At 47.2% G+C, this 23287-nt stretch overlaps 1 protein-coding gene across 1 annotated transcript; it reads left to right on the top strand.

Moving 5' to 3' along the window:
- The first annotated feature begins 706 nt into the window (after positions 1-706).
- On the top strand, positions 707-23101 carry LOC143300012 (acid-sensing ion channel 1-like). Its single transcript, XM_076613568.1, has 14 exons — positions 707-877; positions 1185-1363; positions 2079-2199; positions 4172-4314; positions 6570-6650; positions 9460-9563; positions 9866-10029; positions 11424-11516; positions 12196-12310; positions 14574-14661; positions 15397-15454; positions 16522-16622; positions 20137-20212; positions 22790-23101. Exons 1-14 carry the CDS (start codon positions 707-709, stop codon positions 23078-23080), a joined length of 1785 nt encoding a protein of 594 aa, XP_076469683.1. The 3' UTR covers positions 23081-23101.
- Positions 23102-23287: the final 186 nt, after the last annotated feature.

The raw sequence follows: 23287 nt of genomic DNA, 5'->3' as shown, positions 1-23287 counted from the left end.
TCTTCACTCCTTATATCTCCGGGTTTCCGTTAGCCTCACACACGTCAGTATGCAGGCACACGTTCATATTACATAAGCATGTACGCATAACCACTTACACACGTATATCAACACACACACACATACACACACACGCACGCACGTACACACACACACACACACACACACACACACACGCACGCGCACACACACACATACACACACACACACACACACACACACACACACACACACACACACGTGTACGTAAACCCTTTCTCACTCACCTTGTGTGCTTATGTTTACGTTTGTGTGTGTCCGGAAGACAGACAGACAGACAGACAGACAAACAATAAATTGGAGGGAGAGAGAGACACAGACACACAGACAGACAGACAGAGACAATCAATAAATGGGAGGGATAGAGAGACACAGACAGACAGACGGACAATCAATACATGGGAGGCTATTGGTTCGCCAAAGAAAAAAAAAATCGATTCATTCACCATTTGACCCATCCACTAAATGATGGAATCGATGGAGATTCCATGGAGCGATCCACCTTGTTGGCCCACGCTTCCCCTCAGACCCCACGCTTGCTGTCACTCGAAGAGAAACCGTGGTGGGGCGAACAACACCTCCAGATCCTCACCCACCCACCCATCCAGCCTGCAGTCGCCAGGAGGCGGCAGTGTGAGAGAGGCGGTCAGCCCCAGGGGTTATCAACATGACCACCACAGCGGCTGACAGGGAAACAGGAGGGGGTGGTGGGGACAGAGGTCCGGAAACCGGTCAGGGTCAGCACGTGCTGCCCGTGGAGTACCTGTGGCGGACCTCCTTCATCCACGGCATCCTCAAGATCGGTGCCGCCCCGTACGGCGTCCTCAAGGTGACACGCGTGGGTATGGGTGTCTTTCCGGCACTGACACGCACGTGTTGAAGACGTGAACGAGCAGGCGTCCTTTCGTGTGAAACAGTTTCTGTCGTTGACATTGTGTCGGGAGGGGGGGTGGAGGTTCGTGTGTGTGTGTGTGTGTGTATCCGTGTGTGTGTGTGTGTGTGTGTGTGTGTGTGTGTGTGTGTGTGTGTGTTTTGCACTTGCTTGCTTGTTTGCAGGCAGGCATGTACTATGCATGTATGCACGTGCTTTACGCATGAGCCTGTGTGCATATCCAGTTGACCCATGACCCCCGTGATGCACACAGGTGCTGTGGCTGCTGTGTTTCCTGTGCATGAGCTGCGCCATGACCTACCAGCTGATCCGTCTGTCCCTCACCTTCTTCGCCTTCCCCGTCAAGACCTCCGTGGACCTCAGTTTCAGGTGTGTACCAGCGGACACCTTTGTGTCAGATTCACGGTTGCTGTTCGAACGTTCAGCTGACAGGTAAAGTGACTTTGTTCTGTTGTGTTGAGTTCTGTGACTGACTGCCTTCTTTGCATCTTCTTTTTCAACGTTTTCCTCGACCTTTAAAAATGAGATATCCACCATACAGTCGGTTACGTAACCCTAGGCCCTGTGATGATGTCACCCGCTCTGTCCTTCACTGAAATCAATCAATCAATGATTAAATCAGAGGGTGAACCAATCGACCATACCGTTGATAAGTCGGTATCCATCTCATTATTTCTACCCGGAAGTCTTGTATATTGTACTTTCGGTTTTGACTCACTCACTCTCTATTTCGCTGACCCAATCAATCAACCAAACGATCAGTTTATAACCAGTCACTCCGACCTTTCAGCCGACTCACTCTCTCGTTCGCTGGCTGACTCAGTCAATCAGCTTTTTAATCAATCAGTTTGTCAGTCAGTCAATCATCCTGTCAGTCAATCAACTTATCAATCAATGAATCAGTCTGTCAATCAATTTGTTAGTCAATCAATTTATCAGTCAATCACTCAGTGTGTCACTCAATCAGTTTGTCACTCAATCAGTTTATCAATCAATCAGTGCGTCATTCAATCAGTTTGTCTGTCATCCAGTGAGTTAGTTTTTCAGTCAATCAGCTTGTCAATCAATCAGCTTGCCAGTCAGTCAATAAGACCCCTCAGCCGATCAGACAGCCAGTATTGACCAACTGACCACATTCCCCGGGCAGCCCCCTGATGCTGCCTGCAGTCACTGTGTGCAACCACAACCCCATACGGAAGAGCCAGGTGCACACACTCACCTGTCCTCTGCAGGCCCTCCTCAAGGTGGACGGTACCTTCGCCAGCCAGGTAGGTGCTGCCTTCCGCCAGGCTGCTTGTGCCGTCAGAGTAATTTGTGTCGGTCCACTGCTGTTGCTGATAGGTTTGGTGTACATGTTTGAATAGATTTGTTTGTTGCTGCTCATGTATGTAAAATATTCTGATGGTATACTTTTCATGAATAAAAAAAATCTGTTCAAACCAAGCGACAACAACAAAAACAGTAACCACGACGTTAAAATCATTATAGAACACACAGTTTAGGTGCAGTAGCAACAACAAAAACCCCAGTCATTTCCAGAGCTATATTTCTTTGTACGTGGAAGAAATCAAGCCTTAGAAATAAATGAAGCCAAGAGGGTTACGTCTTGACAATAGAGAAGTCTCACTACTGCAGCTTTAGTTGTGAACGAAATCAACATCGCAGCAATGGCGCGTGCTTCTGTTGTTCTTGAAGAAGGAGATGGTGCAAGACTAGTGATAGAGATAAGAATTTATTATTACTTTGGCTGTTGTTGATGTTTTATTTATTGCTTCTGCTGCTGCACCTGCCGATTCTGTTGTGCACTGACTGCTGCTGTTGCTGATGATGATGGTTGTGATTTGTGGTTTGGGTGTCCGGTTTCCATTAATGTAGTTGCTTTCATTGACATCGTTCTCGACTTATTATTGCATTCGCATTTTTTGTCACAGCTGTTAATGACATCGATACTCATGATGCTACCAATGGTAATACAGAGGAAGGAAATGATAACATTTTTTGTCACATAGTTTTGCTGCTGCTGTTGTTGGCGTTTTTTAAGTTGGTGACTGTTTTGGGCCTAATGTTTTGTCCGTTTGTCATTGTTCTTTTTTTCTGTTGCTTTGGCTGCTTAATTGACCGTCGTTATTGTATTTTGTTATTGTTGTTGTGTTGTTGCTGTTTTTCATGCTTATGTTGATGTTTCGTTTCCTTCTTGTATCGTGTCTACTGTTTTGTCTCTTCTTTGTATTTCGTGGACAGCCGGTTTTCTACTGCTTCTTTAACTGTTGTCACTAACAACTTTACTACTGGGTTGTCCACTGTCTCCCGTCCTCATCTGTTCTATATGGTGCTTGTACTTCATCAGGTTTGCCTGTTTTGTTTGTTTCGTCTGTTCTATATGGTGCTTGTACTTCATCAGGTTTGCCTGCTTTGTTTGTTTCGTCTGTTCTATATGGTGCTTGTACTTCATCAGGTTTGCCTGCTTCCTATGTTTTGTCTGTTCTATATGGTGCTTGTACTTCATCTGGTTTGCCTGCTTCCTATGTTTTGTCTGTTCTATATGGTGTTTGTACTTCATCAGGTTTGCCTGCTTCCTATGTTTTGTCTGTTCTATATGGTGTTTGTACTTCATCAGGTTTGCCTGCTTCCTATGTTTCGTCTGTTCTATATGGTGCTTGTACTTCATCAGGTTTGCCTGCTTCCTATGTTTCGTCTGTTCTATATGGTGTTTGTACTTCATCAGGTTTGCCTGCTTTGTTTGTTTCGTCTGTTCTATATGGTGCTTGTACTTCATCAGGTTTGCCTGCTTCCTATGTTTCGTCTGTTCTTATCTCTTACTGGTGGTGGTATGTATAATGATATTTTTCTTCACGTTAGTTTCTTTAAATCTTTTGATGAAACATTGACGGAATGAACAACGTCAGAGACGTATTCGAAAGTTTCAGTGCTTGAATATGACTGTACATGTGCCTTTTCTGTTCAAGGGGGGGAGGGTGTGTGTGTGTGTGTGTGTGTGTGTGTGTGTGTGTGTGTGTGTGTGTGTGTGTGTGTGTGTGTGTGTTTCCGGTTCTACGGACCCGTATATTAGACATTTACATAATGAATCAATATTACAGTTCCCCAGGCCGGGTATGGCCATGGTGTGATCGGCTGGGATATAACTGTAACCAACAAAAAACAAGTTAATGGCTCTATGCTTGCTGTGGCAGTCAGCGTCAAATGCCCCCACGCTGTTCCTTGCTGACGGTGTTGGTGCAGGAGTGCACCGAGGACAACGTGACAGAGGCGCAGGACCTGTGCACGTGGTACAAGGACGACGTCTGTGTCGGAGACCCCGAGGATTTGGACCTCTTCCACCGGAGGAGAAAGAAAGCGCAGCTGAAAATTATTGCGGAGAACAGGTGAGGGAAGTGTGTGTGTGGGAGGGGGAGGGTATGGGGGGAGCGTGTGTGTGTGTGTGTGTGTGTGTGTGTGTGTGTGTGTGTGTGAACACGCAGGCGCTCGTGTTCGTGTGCGCGCGCGCATGTGTGTATGTTTGTGCATAACGTGTGCCTAATATGTGTGTGTGTATGTGTGTGCATATTTCAAAGGTCTTATCTTTCTTAGACCTCAGTCCCGTGTCAACATAAGCTTACAGTTGTGCCAACAGCAAAGTGAGACCTGCATGGTCAATGGTCTCTCCACTGCAATAGGAGATTCATTTACAGCTAAGTATTTTCTGAAGGACCATGACTCTCAAACTAGGAGGCAAGGTTGCAACTAAAAACCCCCTTGGCCGAGAGAGAGAGAGAGAGTGGAGATGCAACTTGGTCGAGGCACTCTCCGGTATGATCAAATTCCAGCACATATGGTCAGGACAGCAGGTGCCCCCTCTGCTGTTCTGGTGGTCATAGTCGGACACGACTGGCTATCATACATGCATACAGTGCTGTATGAAGTGGGCCCTTTCATGCCATGTCAGTCATGCCGACCATAGTTATGACTATACTGATCGTGTTGACAGTGATACGTGACCATAGTTATGACTATACTGATCGTGTTGACAGTGATACGTGATCATAGTTATGACTATACTGATCATGTTCACATTGATAAGTGACCATAGTTATAACTATACTGGTCGTGTTCACATTGATACGTGACCATAGTTATGACTATACTGATCATGTTCACATTGATAAGTGACCATAGTTATAACTATACTGGTCGTGTTGACAGTGATACGTGACCATAGTTATGACTATACTGATGGTTGACAGTGATACGTGACGATAGTTATGACTATACTGATCGTGTTGACAGTGATACGTGATCATAGTTATGACTATACTGATCGTGTTGACAGTGATACGTGACCATAGTTATGACTATACTGATCGTGTTGACAGTGATACGTGACCATAGTTATGACTATACTGATCGTGTTGACAGTGATACTGGATGTGACCATAGTTATGACTATACTGATGGTTGACAGTGATACAGGATGTGACGTAAGTTATGACTATACTGATCGTGTTGACAGTGATACGTGACCATAGTTATGTCTATACTGATCGTGTTGACAGTGATACGTGACCATAGTCATGACTGTACTGATCGTGTTGACAGTGATACGTGACCATATTTATGACTATACTGATCGTGTTGACAGTGATACGTGACCATAGTTATGACTATACTGATCATGTTGACAGTGATACGTGACCATAGTTATGACTATACTGATCGTGTTGACAGTGATACGTGACCATACTTATGGCTATACTGATCGTGTTGACAGTGATACGTGACCATAGTTATGACTATACTGATCATGTTGACAGTGATACGTGACCATACTTATGGCTATACTGATCGTGTTGACAGTGATACGTGACCATAGTTATGACTATACTGATCGTGTTGACAGTGATACGTGACCATAGTTATGACTATACTGATCGTGTTGACAGTGATATAGGATGTGACCATAGTTATGACTATACTGATCGTGTTGACAGTGATACGTGACCATAGTTATGACTATACTGATCGTATTGACAGTGATATAGGATGTGACCATAGTTATGACTATACTGATTATGTTGACAGTGATACGTGACCATAGTTATGACTATACTGATCGTGTTGACAGTGATACGTGACCATAGTTATGACTATACTAATCATTTTCACAGTGATAAGTGACCATAGTTATGACTGTTCATGTTCACAGTGACACAGGATGTGACGATAGTTATAACTATACTGATCATGTTGACACTATGCTGATGGTGTTGACAGTGATACTGTATGTGACCATAGTTATGACTATACTGATGGTTGACAGTGATACATGACGTGACGTAAGTTATGACCATACTGATGGTTGACAGTGATACATGACGTGACGTAAGTTATGACCATACTGATGGTTGACAGTGATACATGACGTGACGTAAGTTATGACCACACTGATGGTTGACAGTGATACATGACGTGACGTAAGTTATGACCATACTGATGGTTGACAGTGATACATGACGTGACGTAAGTTATGACTATACTAATCGGGTTGACAGTGATACATGACGTGACGTAAGTTATGACTATACTGATGGTTGACAGTGATACATGACGTGACGTAAGTTATGACCATACGGATGGTTGACAGGACGGTGATACGTGACGCGGGACACCAGATAGAGGACCTGGTCATCAGCTGCTACTTCGACGGCGCCACCTGTTATAGCCAGTAAGTCTGACTGCAGTGTTGCCTGTGACAGCAGTGTTGCCTGTGACTGCAGTGTTGTGTTGCCTGTGACAGCAGTGTTGCCTGTGACTGCAGTGTTGTGTTGCCTGTGACAGCAGTGTTGCCTGTGACAGCAGTGTTGTGTTGCCTGTGACAGCAGTGTTGTGTTGCCTGTGACTGCAGTGTTGCCTGTGACAGCAGTGTTGTGTTGCCTGTGACAGCAGTGTTGCCTGTGACAGCAGTGTTGTGTTGCCTGTGACAGCAGTGTTGTGTTGCCTGTGACAGCAGTGTTGTGTTGCCTGTGACTGCAGTGTTGTGTTGCCTGTGACAGCAGTGTTGTGTTGCCTGTGACAGCAGTGTTGTGTTGCCTGTGACAGCAGTGTTGCCTGTGACTGCAGTGTTGTGTTGCCTGTGACAGCAGTGTTGCCTGTGACAGCAGTGTTGCCTGTGACAGCAGTGTTGTGTTGCCTGTGACAGCAGTGTTGCCTGTGACAGCAGTGTTGTGTTGCCTGTGACAGCAGTGTTGCCTGTGACTGCAGTGTTTTGTTGCCTGTGACATCAGTGTTGCCTGTGACATCAGTGTTGCCTGTGACAGCAGTGTTGTGTTGCCTGTGACAGCAGTGTTACCTGTGACAGCAGTGTTGTGTTGCCTGTGACAGCAGTGTTGCCTGTGACTGCAGTGTTTTGTTGCCTGTGACAGCAGTGTTGTGTTGCCTGTGACTGCAGTGTTGCCTGTGACAGCAGTGTTGTGTTGCCTGTGACAGCAGTGTTGTGTTGCCTGTGACAGCAGTGTTGTGTTGCCTGTGACTGCAGTGTTGCCTGTGACAGCAGTGTTGTGTTGCCTGTGACAGCAGTGTTGCCTGTGACAGCAGTGTTGTGTTGCCTGTGACTGCAGTGTTGTGTTGCCTGTGACTGCAGTGTTGTGTTGCCTGTGACAGTAGTGTTGCCGGTCTGACTGCGGTGTTGCCGGTCTGACTGCAGTGTTGCCGGTCTGAATGATGCCCCCCCCCAATGTTGCCAGTCTGAGTGGTTTTGTTTGTTTGTTTTTGACAGTGTTGCCGGTCTGAATGATGCCCAATGTTGACAAATGATAGCCTGTGTTGCCGGTCTGAATGTTTGGCCGTTTTGCCGGTTGGCAGTGTTGCCGGTCCAAATGTTTGGCAGTTGTTGCCGGTCCAAATGTTTGGCAGTGTTGCCGGTCTGAATGCTGGTGGGGTTGTCAGAGGCTGCTTCAGTGGTGCTGGACGTTTCAGGAGCAAAATGTTTTAATAAAGATCAACGATATGTTGCTGTTGTTCTGTTGATAACCTTCGTTTGGAAAAGTAAGAGCGATCATAACTTCGCTAAGGTATGCCTTCCATTCTGGACACAGTGTCAAAATACACCCGACTGGCTGAAAATCACCAGAAACAACTTTGAAGTGGGCGACTGCTTTGAAATACGTTAATATGCATGCACCAAGCACTTCACAACTCTCAGTTTCGTGAAGTGAAGTAAACTTCTGGTTTTGTTTTCGTGTTCAGTGTGGACAAACGGAATGGACGTATAGTAGTGAGCTTGACTGTCCTGGGATCCAGAGATCCCGTGTTCCAGGATTTAGTCACTGGCCGGGATTCCCCGTTTCTCACTACCTTCTCCATCTCCAGTGGGTCTTGGGGGTGGTCTGGATGCTAGTCCGTTGGATAAAACGGAGGATCGAGGTCCTGTGACGACCTACACTTCCTGCGCGCAAAAGTACCACGTTTCTTGTTGGTTGTTGTTTAAGTTGTTTGTAAATGAGCTGCATGTGTGTGCGTGGTGGTGTCTTGAAAGTTTCTAAGTTTTCTTGGAACAAACATGGAGTATTTTTTTTAGTTGGCAGAACCATTTTGAACAGGTTGTTTGTCATCCATACAAATCCCGAAGATCACCAGAAATAATCTGTGTGTGTGTGTGTGTGTGTGTGTGTGTGTGTGTGTGTGTGTGTGTGTGTGTGTGTGTGTGTGTGTGATGCGTGCGTACGTGCGTGCGTATGTGTGTCTGCACATGTGTGAGCGTGTATGTGTGTGTTTGTGTTGTTGTTTTTCTCTGTGTGTGTGTGTGTGTGTGTGTGTGTGAGTGTGTGTGTGTGTGTGTGTGTGTGTGTGTGTGTGTGTGTGTGTGTGTGTTTCTGTGTGTGTGTGTGTGTCTGTGTGTGTGTGTCTGCGTGTGTGTGTGTGTGTGTGTCTATGTTTGCGTGTGTTCGTGCGTGTCCGTGTGTCTGTGTATGTGAATAATAAATGTGTATGTGGCACGACAGAAGAACACACGTGAGGATGTGACAGCATGTGTCTTTGCGCGTGTGAACAGACAGACGACAGGTGTGTGGTGAAGCCGATGTACCCTTACTGCTGTGTGACAGAAACGTGACAATGACAGTGAGGGGTGGACCCTGGAGTACGTACTGCTGTGTGACAGAAACGTGACAATGACAGTGAGGGGTGGACCCTGGAGTACGTACTGCTCTGTGACAGAAACGTGACAATGACAGTGAGGGATAGACCCTGGAGTACGTACTGCTGTGTGACAGAAACGTGACAATGACAGTGAGGGATAGACCCTGGAGTACGTTCTGCTGTGTGACAGAAACGTGACAATGACAGTGAGGGATGTACCCTTACTGCTGTGTGACAGAAACGTGACAATGACAGTGAGGGATAGACCCTGGAGTACGTTCTGCTGTGTGACAGAAACGTGACAATGACAGTGAGGGATGGACCCTGGAGTACGTTCTGCTGTGTGACAGAAACGTGACAATGACAGTGAGGGATGTACCCTTACTGCTGTGTGACAGAAACGTGACAATGACTGTCGGTGAGGGATGGACCCTGGAGTACGGGAACTGTTACACCTTGAACACTTCTTCCATGAAGGTCTTTGACAGCGGGGCTCCTTCAGGTCGGTCTCTCTCTATTTTTCCCTGTCTGTTTCTGTCTGTCTGTCTCTCTCCACCTCTGTCTCTCTCTCTTTCCCCCTGTCTGTTTGCCTTTGTCTCTCTCTTAATTTCTGTCTGCCTGCCTCTGTCTCTCGAAATATTTCTGACTGTCTCGGTTTCTCTCTCTTTTCCCCTGTCCCCTGTCCTCTGTCTCGTTCTCTCTTTTTTCCTGTCCTGTCTCACTCTTTTACCCTGTTCTCTGTCTCCCTCTTTTCCCCTGTTCTCTGTCTCGCTCTATTTCTCCATGTCATGTGTGGCGGTGCAGGTCTGGACCTGCTGATGGACCTACAGACCGAGGAGCTGCTGACCTCCTTCAGCGCGGGCTACGGGGTGAGGGTCGTGCTGCACGAGCCCGGCACGCGCCCCTTCCCCGTCAGCCAGGGCTTCACGCTGGGCGCGGGCCTGGAGACAGAGTTCGCCCTGAGACTGGTATGTGTGGTCTGTGGATAGCCTGCAGTCTCTGTGTGTGTGTCGCTGGTTCCGTTTGTCATGACAGTCAGTATGCCAGTTGATCAGTTTATAAGTTGATAATCAGTCTGCCACTCAGTCTTTCAGTCTATCATGTATTTAGTCAGTCAGTCAACCATTTGGTCAGTTTATCAATGTCAGCCACTCTTGTCATTTGGCCAGTTTATCAATGTCAGCCACTCTTGTCATTTGGCCAGTTTATCAGTCAGTCAGTCAGTCTTTCCGTCTGTCATGTGATCAGTTTATGTCAGTCGGTCAGTTTATCATTTGGTCAGTTTATCAGTCAGTCAGCCAGTCTATCATTTGGTCAGTTTATCAGTCAGTCAGCCAGTCTATCATTTGGTCAGTTTATCAGTCAGCCAGTCAGTCTATCATTTGGTCAGTTTATCAGTCAGTCAGCCAGTCTATCATTTGGTCAGTTTATCAGTCAGTCAGCCAGTCTATCATTTGGTCAGTTTATCAGTCAGTCAGCCAGTCTATCATTTGGTCAGTTTATCAGTCAGCCAGTCAGTCTATCATTTGGTCAGTTTATCAGTCAGTCAGCCAGTCTATCATTTGGTCAGTTTATCAGTCAGTCAGCCAGTCTATCATTTGGTCAGTTTATCAGTCAGCCAGTCAGTCTATCATTTGGTCAGTTTATCAGTCAGCCAGTCTATCATTTGGTCAGTTTATCAGTCAGCCAGTCTATCATTTGGTCAGTTTATCAGTCAGCCAGTCAGTCTATCTATCATTTGATCAGTTTATCAGTCAGCCAGTCATTCAATCACTTGATCAGTTTATCAGTCTACCGCTTGATCAGTTTATCAGTCTACCGCTTGATCAGTTTATCAGTCTACCGCTTGATCAGTTTATCAGTCAGTCAACCATTCAGTCTATGACTTGATGATCATATCGATCAGTCATGTGATCATTTTACCAGTTAGTTAGTCGGCCATTCAGTCTATCATCAGACATTCAGTCTATCACTTGATCAGCTTATCAGTCGGCCATTCAGTCTATCATCAGACATTCAGTCTATCACTTGATCAGCTTATCAGTCAGTCATTCAGTCTGTCATTAGTCAGTCAGTCAGTCAGTGTATCCCTTGATCAGTTTATCAGTCAGTCAGCCATTCAGGCAATCACTTAATCAGTTTATCGGTCAGTCAGCCAGTCAGTCAGTTCATCACTTGATCAACTTAGCTATCACTCAGCTGAGTGATTGGCTAACATGTTAGTCGATCGTGTGTGTGTGTGTGTGTGTGTGTGTGTGCGCGTGTGTGTGTGTGTGTGTGTGTGTGTGTGTGTGTGTGTGTGTTCGTGTGTGTGTGTGTGTGTGTGTGTGTGTGCGTGTGTGTTCGTGTGTGTGTGTGTCAGGACGAATTCACGAGGCTAGGCGGACGGTACGGTTCCTGCAAAGAGGACGGCCCCGACGTGTCCAGAAATCCGCACGACAGATATAGCAAGAGGGTAAGGACGGTGATGGTGTGATGGGAACATTTCCTTCTTACCTTCCCTTTGATCAATGATACTGTTCTTTCATTTTCTTAATAACAAAAAAAAATTATTTTTTTTTAAACCAGGGACGCGTGTCCTTAGGGTTTGTGGAATTGTCTGAAATGCCAAATTCACCAGAGTTGTTTTTACAAACATTTCATTCTAAAACCTGTCCACAATGAAAAAAAAAAAAAAAAAAGATGGACCGACAGTACTGCAGCATGTTTACAGATATCAACACAGTTTTCAAGTAACCGGCCAAAGTTTTGTATTATTTTTAAACAGTTTATGTGCAGTTCCGTTTTCTTTCTAAAGGGGGGAGGGAGGGGAGGGGGGGGGGGGGCAGAGAGAGAGAGAGAGAAGGAGGAGGAGGAAGAGAAAATAGGAAAGAAAAGCAGTATGTTTCACTCTCAGTTTCAGTTTCCGGGACTGGTTCGTAATTAAGTATATTGTTGGCGTGTTGATATCACGGTGAAGGTTGTGTGGAAGCGGCCGCGTTGTTTCTGCTTTGTGTTGATAAGGTGAGCCCCGTGGGATGGACTTTAATCAATAATCAATGTGGGTGTGTGTGTGTTGTGTGTGTGTGTGTGTGTGTGTTATGTGTGTGTGTGTGTGTGTTGTGTGTGTGTGTGTGTGTGTGTGTGTGGACCAGGGCTGCCGACGCGAGTGCCAGGAGAGAACAGAGCTGCAGAGGTGTGGGTGTACTGACGCCCTCCGCAGGACCTCCACCCCGGCACCTGGGGTCCGGGTCTGCACGCTGGACACAGGTACCACACACAGGTACCCCCACACAGGTACCCCTAAACAGGACACAGGTACCTTCACACAGAACACAGGTACCCCCACACAGGTACCCCACACGACAACACACAGGTACCCCACACAACACACAGGTACCCCACACAGGTACCCCCACGACACACAGGTACCCCACACGGCAACACACAGGTACCCCACACAACGCACAGATACCCCCACACAACACACAGGTACCCCGACACAACACATAGGTACCCCCACACAACACAGGTACCCCCACACAGGTACCCCTAAACAGGACACAGGTACCTTCACACAGAACACAGGTACCCCCACACAGGTACCCCACACGACAACACACAGGTACCCCACACAACACACAGGTACCCCACAGGTACCCCCACGACACACAGGTACCCCACACAGCAACACAGGTACCCCACACAACACACAGGTACCCCCACACAACACACAGGTACCTTCACACAGAACACAGGTACCCCCACACAGGTACCCCCCACAACACACAAGTACCCCCACAACACACAGGTACCCCCACACAACACAGGTACCCCCACACAACACACAGGTACCCCCACACACAACACAGGTACCCCACACAGGTACTCCACACAGCACACAGGTACCTCACACAGGTACCCCACACAACACACAGGTACCCCCCCACAGGTACCCCACAAGACAGGTACCCCCAAACAGGTACCCCCACATAACAGGTACCCCACAACACACAGGTACCCCACACAGGTGCCCTCACACAGGTATCCCAACACAACACAGGTACCCGACACAACACACAGGTACCCACACACAACACACAGGTACCTCCACACAGGTACCCCACACAACACGCATGTACCCCCACACAGGTACCCCCACACAACACAGGTACCCCCACACAACACACAGGTACCTCCACACAGGTACCTCCACACAACACACAGGTACCCCCACACAGGTACCCCACACAACACAGGTACCCCCCACACAGGTACCCCACACAACACACAGGTACCCCACACAACACACAGGTACCCCCACACAGGTACCCCACACAACACAGGTACCCCACACACAGGTATCCCCCACACAGGTACCCCCCCACACAGGTACCCCCACACAGGTACCCCACACAACACACAGGTACCCACACACAGTACCCACACACAACACACAGGTACCCCCACACAACACACAGGTACCCCCACACAGGTACCCCACACAAGACGCAGGTACCCCCACACAGGTACCCCCACAACACAGGTACCCCCACGCAGAACAATGTCTTGCAGGAGGTGAAGCAAGGGAAGCAATCTTTGATGTTTCCAATCCGCTTCACTGGTGACATTTGTCTCCCTTTACTTATCCTCCTCTCCCCCTCACTGAACAATGTATGCATGTGTGTTGTGTTACTGTCTGTTGAGACATATATCTCACTATGAAGTCCGGACTGTTTTCGTGTCGCCATAGTGCACCGCCACCCATATTTTTTTTTTCCTTTTCTGCTTGCAAGCATATTTGTTTTTTAACATGGATTTTTCAACACAATTTTGCCAAAAACAAACCTTTTGTTGCCATGGGTTCTTTCATGTATGTGAGTGCATACTTCGCTCGGGAGCTCGGCTTACCGTGTGATCTGGAAGAGTAGTAACGACCAGTTTTAAGAGAAGACTTCTTCCTAGAACTGTAAATACCTGTTAAATCAAGATTTGTTCTGGTTATCTCTCTGTCTCTCCCTTCACTCTACCCCCCCCCCCCTCCCCCCTTTTCTCTCTCTCCCTTCCTCTCTTGTGATTCCAGTTTTCTCCCTTTTTTTGCGCTTTTCTTTTCTTTATAAATTGTGTACCCCAGGGCTGGGTGGAAAAAAAAACATTTCTTGTTATTGTGCTTATCTCAATACCATGGAAAAATAATATTTCGTTCTTTCTCTCTCTCTCCCCCCCCCCCTCTCTCTCTCTCCCCACCCTCTCTCTCTCTCTCTCTCTCTCTCTCTCTCCTGTGCGCCAAATGACTGCGATATTTTCGTTCGATTACCATATCTTAATCATACAAAGAGGGGCAGTACATGCATCCCGCTTTTTCTCGAGCAGAGTTTAGCGGGCCATATAGTCCAGTGTCTGAAACCAGTGGGTGTAAGACAGTTTCATTCGAGAAGATAAGAACCTTCTTTTCCAAGCGAAAAGAACAGATACGGTTTCATTTTCACAGGAGGTGTCAAAGATACAGCTGTACGTTACAACTGTGTCGCAGAGTTGAACTGCACGGATGCCATCCACCAAGAGTACCGACAGGCTCTGGTGAGAGGGGAGGACGCCTGTTTCTGCGTAGACCCCTGCTGGTCAGTATAGCACGTGCACGGCTACGGCAGTCACAGTGTTCTCCGCGTTTTCATCCAGATCCAGGTGATGTGTTCACGGAACACTGTTTCGTTGTGTGCAGGTGGCTGGCTACACAAAGAGTAGTTACATGTACACACTGAACGTTTACAGTATGCACGAGGAATGGGAGGGGGTGAAGCTGTGTATAGTGTGGAGGTTACACTGACGCACTTGTGCGTGAGAGAACTTCAGTACACATACATGTCCATGCCGCAAGCACGCACACATAAACACACGTACATACACACGCGCGCGCGCGTGTACACACACACACACACACACACACACACACACACACACACACACACTTGCAAAAACTAGTGTTCCTGCGTGCGCGCTTACAAAGGGACATGCTCTCACACTACACACACACACGTTCGCGTATACACACGCATGCACATATAATGTCGCACGCAGGCGTACACACAACAAAAGGTGTCTGTCCCGAATGCATGCACACACATACATACATGCGCGCACAAACGTTCTCAGTTATGCACATGCCCGCACCTAACACACACACGTTTATGCACATGCTTACATAAAAATTATAGTCCTACAAATACAGATTTTGCACGCAGACGGATACACCCGCTAGTTTACGTAACCACAGTCGCATGCGCGCACGCGTGCACACACGTATAACTACACAAGGATGTGTGCCCATTGGCGTTGATATCTGTGTTTGTCTGCAGGGAATTGGAGTACAGAGTGAGAGATTCAGCGCGGAAATGGCCAGCCCCTTCACACGTTGTTAGTATCCGTGTGACCTATGACGTGTGTGTGTGTGTGTGTGTGTGTGTGTGCACGCGCGCGCGCACTGCCTTATGCTCTTATTTCTTGAGTGTGTTGAAGTGTTACTGCATGTATGTGTGTCGGGTTTTGTGTGTGTGTGTGTGTGTGAATAGAATAGAATATTTCATTGTCAAAAAAACCTTAAGGCTTATGACACAATAAGACATAAACATAAACACGTTATTGAATGTGTGTGTGTGTGTTTTGTGTGTGTGTGTGTGTGTGGGGGGGGGGGTTGTGTGTGTGTGTGTGTGTGTGTGTGTGTTTGTTTGTGTGTGTGTGTGAATAGAATAGAATATTTCATTGTCAAAAAAACCTTAAGGCTTATGACACAATAAGACATAAACATAAACATGTTATTGAATGTGTGTGTGTGTGTGCGTTGTGTGTGTGTGTGTATGTGTGTGTGTGTGTGTGTGTGTGCGTTGTGTGTGTGTGTGTGTGTGTACATAAAGATTCACACATTGATGTGTGTGCAATAGAGGAAACTTCTGGCTCCGTTCCCTTTGACTTCATTTCCTTCTTCGTCGTTCGTGGGCTGCGACTCCCACGTTCACCCGAGTGGGCTTTTACCTGTATGACCGTTTTTGCCCCGCCATATAGGCAGCCATACATCGTTTTCAGGGGTGTGCATGCTGGGTTTGTTCTTGTTTCCTTAACCCACCGAACGTTGACATGGATTACAGGATATTGAACGTGCGTATTTGATCTTCTGCTTGCGTATACACACGAAGGGGATTCAGGCACTAGCAGGTCTGCACATATGTTGACCTGGGAGATCGAGAAAATCTCCACCCTTTACCCATCAGGCGCCGTTACCGAGATTCGAACCCGGGACCCTCAGAATGAAAGTCCAACGCTTTAACCACTTGGCTATTGCACCAGTCATTTGCTTTACAAAGAGCTCTTTGTTGTTCCATATTTTTCTTGTGAATCCTCTAGATGTCCAATAACAGCAAAGTGACCGACACATGTGCCGTGTTGTTCATACATTGCGATGTCGTCGTTGCCTGTATGTCTCCAAGCCGGTACTGGAGGAGACCGTGTGCAGACTGCATCACGTGGCACAGTCTGACGTGGACCAGTGTCTGGCCAGGAAAAGGAACCAGACTATGGAGGAACGCACGTGAGTCGGCCAGAGAGTTTGAGGGATGTGCGAGGGTAGGTGGAGGGCTGAAATGATAAGGGCCACACACCTGGTGAAGGACAATAAGGGTCACACACCTGATGAAGGACAATAAGGGTCACACACCTGGGCCACACACCTGATGAAGGACAATAAGGGTCACACACCTGGGCCACACACCTGATGAAGAACAATAAGGGCCACACACCTGATGAAGGACAATAAGGGCTACACACCTGGGCCACACACCTGATGAAGAACAATAAGGGCCACACACCTGGTGAAGAACAATAAGGGCCACACACCTGGTGAAGGACAATAAGGGTCACACACCTTATGAAGGACAATAAGGGCCACACACCTGATGAAGAACAATAAGGGCCACACACCTGGTGAAGGACAATAAGGGTCACACACCTTATGAAGGACAATAAGGGCCACACACCTGATGAAGAACAATAAGGGCCACACACCAGATGAAGAACAATAAGGGCCACACACCTGATGAAGAACAATAAGGGCCACACACCTGATGAAGAACAATAAGGGCCACACACCTGATGAAGAACAATAAGGGCCACACACCTGATGAAGAAGAACAATAAGGGCCACACACCAGATGAAGAACAATAAGGGCCACACACCTGATGAAGGACAATAAGGGTCACACACCTGATGAAGGACAATAAGGGTCACACACCTGGGCCACACACCTGATGAAGGACAATAAGGGTCACACACCTGGGCCACACACCTGATGAAGAACAATAAGGGCCACACACCTGATGAAGGACAATAAGGGCTACACACCTGATGAAGAAGAACAATAAGGGCCACACACCAGATGAAGAACAATAAGGGTCACACACCTGATGAAGGACAATAAGGGTCACACACCTGGGCCACACACCTGATGAAGGACAATAAGGGCTACACACCTGGGCCACACACCTGATGAAGAACAATAAGGGCCACACACCTGGTGAAGAACAATAAGGGCCACACACCTGGTGAAGGACAATAAGGGTCACACACCTTATGAAGGACAATAAGGGCCACACACCTGATGAAGAACAATAAGGGCCACACACCTGATGAAGAACAATAAGGGCCACACACCTGATGAAGAACAATAAGGGCCACACACCTGATGAAGAACAATAAGGGCCACACACCTGATGAAGGACAATAAGGGTCACACACCTGATGAAGAAGAACAATAAGGGCCACACACCTGATGAAGAAGAACAATAAGGGCCACACACCTGATGAAGAACAATAAGGGCCACACACCTGATGAAGAACAATAAGGGCCACACACCTGATGAAGAACAATAAGGGTCACACACCTGGTGAAGAAGAACAATAAGGGCCACACACCTGATGAAAGATAATAAGGGCCACACACCTGATGAAGAACAATAAGGGCCACACACCTGGTGAAGAACAATAAGGGCCACACACCTGATGAAGAAGAACAATAAGGGCCACACACCTGATGAAGAACAATAAGGGCCACACACCTGGTGAAGAACAATAAGGGTCACACACCTGGTGAAGAACAATAAGGGCCACACACCTGATGAAGAACAATAAGGGCCACACACCTGGTGAAGAACAATAAGGGCCACACACCTGATGAAGAACAATAAGGGTCACACACCTGATGAAGAACAATAAGGGCCACACACCTGGTGAAGAACAATAAGGGCCACACACCTGGTGAAGAACAATAAGGGCCACACACCTGATGAAGATGAACAATAAGGGCCACACACCTGGTGAAGAACAATAAGGGCCACACACCTGGTGAAGAACAATAAGGGCCACACACCTGATGAAGAACAATAAGGGTCACACACCTGATGAAGAACAATAAGGGCCACACACCTGGTGAAGAACAATAAGGGCCACACACCTGGTGAAGAACAATAAGGGCCACACACCTGATGAAGAACAATAAGGGCCACACACCTGATGAAGAACAATAAGGGCCACACACCAGATGAAGAACAATAAGGGCCACACACCTGATGAAGAACAATAAGGGTCACACACCTGATGAACAATAAGGGCCACACACCTGATGAAGAACAATAAGGGCCACACACCTGATGAAGAACAAGAAGGGCCACATTTGGTGAAGAACAATAAGGGCCACACACCTGGTGAAGAACAATAAGGGCCACACACCTGATGAAGAACAATAAGGGCCACACACCTGATGAAGAAGAACAATAAGGGCCACACACCTGGTGAAGAACAAGAAGGGCCACACACCTGATGAAGAACAATAAAAGCCAAAGATTTACGTTGTGTATTCTAGTCAGTCACATTCCTATAAGGCCACCGCTTCTCGCGGGCAAGTTATTCCTTTCCAAGTCACTAGAATGCATTTTTTTTTTTTTTTTTTTACAGGGGAGACATTTTGCACTGCCCTCACATTCCAACGGATTCCAACAGTGGCATTGTTGACAGTCGTTAAACCGTTGTACAGGACATTTCTCAGAAGTTCGAACAGCATGTTTCAGTCTTCACATGTTACATATTCAGAACACAGTTAAGTCATCATCAAAATGATTTATAAAGAAATGCGTAATTCAGAATAAAGAAATATTTAAGCCGGCAATCATAGCTTGGCAGCAAACACAGCGCTTTGTGATACTGACTAGCGAAGGAAAGGTCTATCCTGGTCTCTGAATCTCCAGCCCCAAGATCTCTGGATACCAGTATACCAAGCTCTGTGCGTAGCATGCGCTTTTGACATTTACCCAAGGAAAAAAAACGAGCGAAATGAAATTGTGGAGAAGTTATCATTTGACTGGGGAGTAAGATTGTCGCGAACATAAATTTATGTTGTTGCACCTAATGTGAAGACAGAAATTCAAATAATGCAACACATTTTAATACCATACAGAAAATTACAGAGCAGTGCAACGCAATGCATTCCAGACCAGCGCCATTCTTCTAAATTTTCTTCTTCTTCTTCGTGTTTTTCTTCTATTAGGCCAATTATTCTGGTGATAATAAATTTAATCTCATGTTAATATTGATATTAGCATTATTTTACTATATTATGTACTGTTTGTTTATTTTTTTTAATTTCATTATTTCATTACTTACTGTTTATGAATGTTATTTGATACAAGTCGTAATATGGTTCATCAGCCGTCATGATAAAATTTAAGTGCAACGTTGTGAGCACAGTATAAGCTTTAAGCTTGTTGATGTTCTTTTGTCATTCATTGCATTGTAATCATGTGTATTGTTGAATAATTAAAGATTATTTAAACCACCAGCGCCATGCAACACACTGCGATGTAATACACTGCAGTGAATGCAGTGTTACACGGTACAGTACAATGCAGTACAGTACAAAGCAACAGGGCACCTGCTAAACACGTACAGTATGATACAGCAGAAAACAGTTACTTATCTCGTTTTCATGTTATTATTTATTGTTATCAAGATGATGATTATTACAATTACAATTGCTATTATTATTATCACTCAGGTCATCGTTCGTGCGTCTGAGGCTTTATTACGAGACTCTGAACTACCAAAGAATTATACAAGAGCCATTTTATGACGTAAGTATTCTGACACATCCGTGACGTGGTACGTGAGGATTTTTTTTACACTTACCAAGACTGAGAGTGTTTTTATATTGCATAGAACACTGTTTTATTTGCCAGTGATGATACTGGTAGTGGTTGGCGCTGGATAGGTGATGATGGGGAAAGGGGGGGATAGAGTGAGAATGAAGGTGGTGAGGAGGAAAGTTAAGATTATGTCAGTGGTGTTGGGGGGGGGGGGGGGTGAGGGGGGGATGGAGTGAGGATGAAGGTGGTGAGGAGGAAAGTTAAGATTATGTCAGTGGTGTTGGGGAGGGGGGGATGGAGTGAGGATGAAGGTGGTGAGGAGGAACGTTAAGATTATGTCAGTGGTGTGTGTGTGGGGGGGGGGTTGAGGGGGGGATGGAGTGAGGATGAAGGTGGTGAGGAGGAACGTTAAGATTATGTCAGTGGTGTTGGGGAGGGGGGGAGAGGGGGGATAGAGTGAGGATGAAGGTGGTGAGGAACGTTAAGATTATGTCAGTGGTGTTGGGGGGGAGGGGAGAGGGGGGGATGGAGTGAGGATGAAGGTGGTGAGGAACGTTAAGATTATGTCAGTGGTGTTGGGGGGGGGTGGAGTGAGGATGAAGGTGGTGAGGAACGTTAAGATTATGTCAGTGGTGTTGGGGGGGGGGGGTGTGGGGGGGATGGAGTGAGGATGAAGGTGGTGAGGTGGAACGTTAAGATTATGTCAGTGGTGTTGGGGGGGGGGGGGAAGGAGTAAGGATGAAGGTGGTGAGGAACGTTAAGATTATGTCAGTGGTGTTGGGGGGGTGGGGGTGGAGTGGGGATGAAGGTGGTGAGGATGAACGTTAAGATTATGTCAGTGGTGTTGGGGGGGGGGGGATGGAGTAAGGATGAAGGTGAGGAGGAACGTTAAGATTATATGTCAGTGGTGTTTGGGGGGGGGGATGGAGTGAGAATGAAGGTGATGAGGAACGTTAAGATTATGTCAGTGGTGTTGGGGAGGGGGGGAGAGGGGGGATGGAGTGAGGATGAAGGTGGTGAGGAGGAACGTTAAAATTATGTCAGTGGTGTTGGGGGGGGGGAGGGGAGGGTGGTGGAGTGAGGATGAAGGTGGTGAGGAACGTTAAGATTATGTCAGTGGTGTTAGGGGGGGGGAGGGGGGAGTGGGGGGGGGGATGGAGTGAGGATGAAGGTGATGAGGAACGTTAAGATTATGTCAGTGGTGTTGGGGGGGGGGAGAGGGGGGATGGAGTGAGAATGAAGGTGATGAGGAACGTTAAGATTATGTCAGTGGTGTTGGGGAAGGGAGGGGGGGATGGAGTGAGGATGAAGGTGGTGAGTAGGAACGTTAAGATTATATGTCAGTGGTGTTGGGGGGGGGGGATGGAGTGAGAATGAAGGTGATGAGGAACGTTAAGATTATGTCAGTGGTGTTGGGGAGGGGGGGGAGAGGGGGGATGGAGTGAGGATGAAGGTGGTGAGGAACGTTAATATTATGTCAGTGGTGTTGGGGAGGGGTGGGGGGATGGAGTGGGATGAAGGTGGTGAGGAGGAACGTTAAGATTATGTCAGTGGTGTAGGGGGGGAGGGGGGGAGAGGGGGGATGGAGTGAGGATGAAGGTGGTGAGTAGGAACGTTAAGATTATATGTCAGTGGTGTTGGGGGGGGGGATGGAGTGAGAATGAAGGTGATGAGGAACGTTAAGATTATGTCAGTGGTGTTGGGGAGGGGGGGAGAGGGGGGATGGAGTGAGGATGAAGGTGGTGAGGAACGTTAAGATTATATCAGTGGTGTTGGGGAGGGGTGGGGGAGATGGAGTGGGATGAAGGTGGTGAGGAGGAACGTTAAGATTATGTCAGTGGTGTAGGGGGGGGGAGGGGGGAGAGGGGGGATGGAGTGAGGATGAAGGTGGTGAGAAACGTTAAGATTATGTCAGTGGTGTTGCGGGGGGGTGGGGGGGATGGAGTGGGATGAAGGTGGTGAGGAGGAACGTTAAGATTATGTCAGTGGTGTTGGGGGTAGGGGGTGGGGGGGGATGGAGTGGGATGAAGGTGGTGAGGAACGTTAAGATTATGTCAGTGGTGTGGGGGAGGGGAGGGGGGGATGGAGTGAGGATGAAGGTGGTGAGGAACGTTAAGATTATGTCAGTGGTGTTGGGGGGGAGGGGTATGCAGATGACGAGGGGGGGGAAGGAAATGGATGGTGGAAACGGAATTGATATTAAGGGCATGATGGTGGTAACGCTGGTGGTTGGGGCAGAGTCATGATGACGTTTGGATGATGATAGTGATGATCGTGATGATAGTGATGATAGTGATGATCGTGATGATAGTGATGATCGTGATGATAGTGATGATAGTGATGATAGTGATGATCGTGATGATAGTGATGATAGTGATGATAGCGTGATGGAATATTGATGATTGCGGTGTTAGAGAACGTTAATGATTATCATAGTGGTGGTGGGTGGATGATGATGATGATGATAATGATGATGATGATGATGATTGTATCCGTGAAGGGGAAAAGACATAATTATGACGACAGTAACACTGCCCACGTGCTTGACCATGTGTGCACGTGCAGTCGGAGCGTTTCCTGTCGGACATCGGCGGCACGTTGGGCCTGTGGATTGGAGCGTCTCTGATGGGTCTGGGGGAGGTCCTGGAGGTGCTGCTCTTCGCGGTCCTCTGTCTCTGGCGCCACCTGCGGCGCTGCTGTGGGGGGTTGCGACCGCCTGTGAGCTCAGCGGCCTCTCAGACCGTCGGCCCTGAGGCCCGGTACCTTGACGCTGCTGCTGCTGTTGCTGCTGCCCCGACGGCACGTGCTGTGAATGCTCACCACGTGAACGTGCGCGTGGAGACAGTCAGGTTGTGAGAGTATGTGAGTGGTGGTGCAGCTTTTGGGGGACAGTTCTGTGTTTCTTTTTTTTTCTTTTTCTTTTTTAGCTGTTTGTTTGTGTCGTGTGCGTGTGAGAGAGAGAGAGAGAGAGAGAGAGAGAGAATTGTGATGATAAAGATGGCTATTTCGTAATCGTATATATATATATATATATATATATATATATATATATATATGTGTGTG

This window comes from Babylonia areolata, chromosome 25 (assembly GCF_041734735.1).
Source record: "Babylonia areolata isolate BAREFJ2019XMU chromosome 25, ASM4173473v1, whole genome shotgun sequence".
Classification (NCBI taxonomy): Eukaryota; Metazoa; Mollusca; class Gastropoda; order Neogastropoda; family Buccinidae; genus Babylonia; species Babylonia areolata.
This window is presented reverse-complemented; position numbering and strand designations above follow the sequence as displayed.

What these genes read in the sequence shown, in the direction of transcription:
- LOC143300012 (XM_076613568.1), top strand. Translation starts at nt 707, where the DNA reads ATGACCACCACAGCGGCTGACAGGGAAACAGGAGGGGGTGGTGGGGAC. An exon ending in GCGTCCTCAAGGTGACACGC is followed by an intron (nt 878 to 1,184) that starts GTGGGTATGGGT and finishes TGATGCACACAG; the next exon opens with GTGCTGTGGCTGCTGTGTTT. An exon ending in TTCTGCGTAGACCCCTGCTG is followed by an intron (nt 14,662 to 15,396) that starts GTCAGTATAGCA and finishes GTTTGTCTGCAG; the next exon opens with GGAATTGGAGTACAGAGTGA.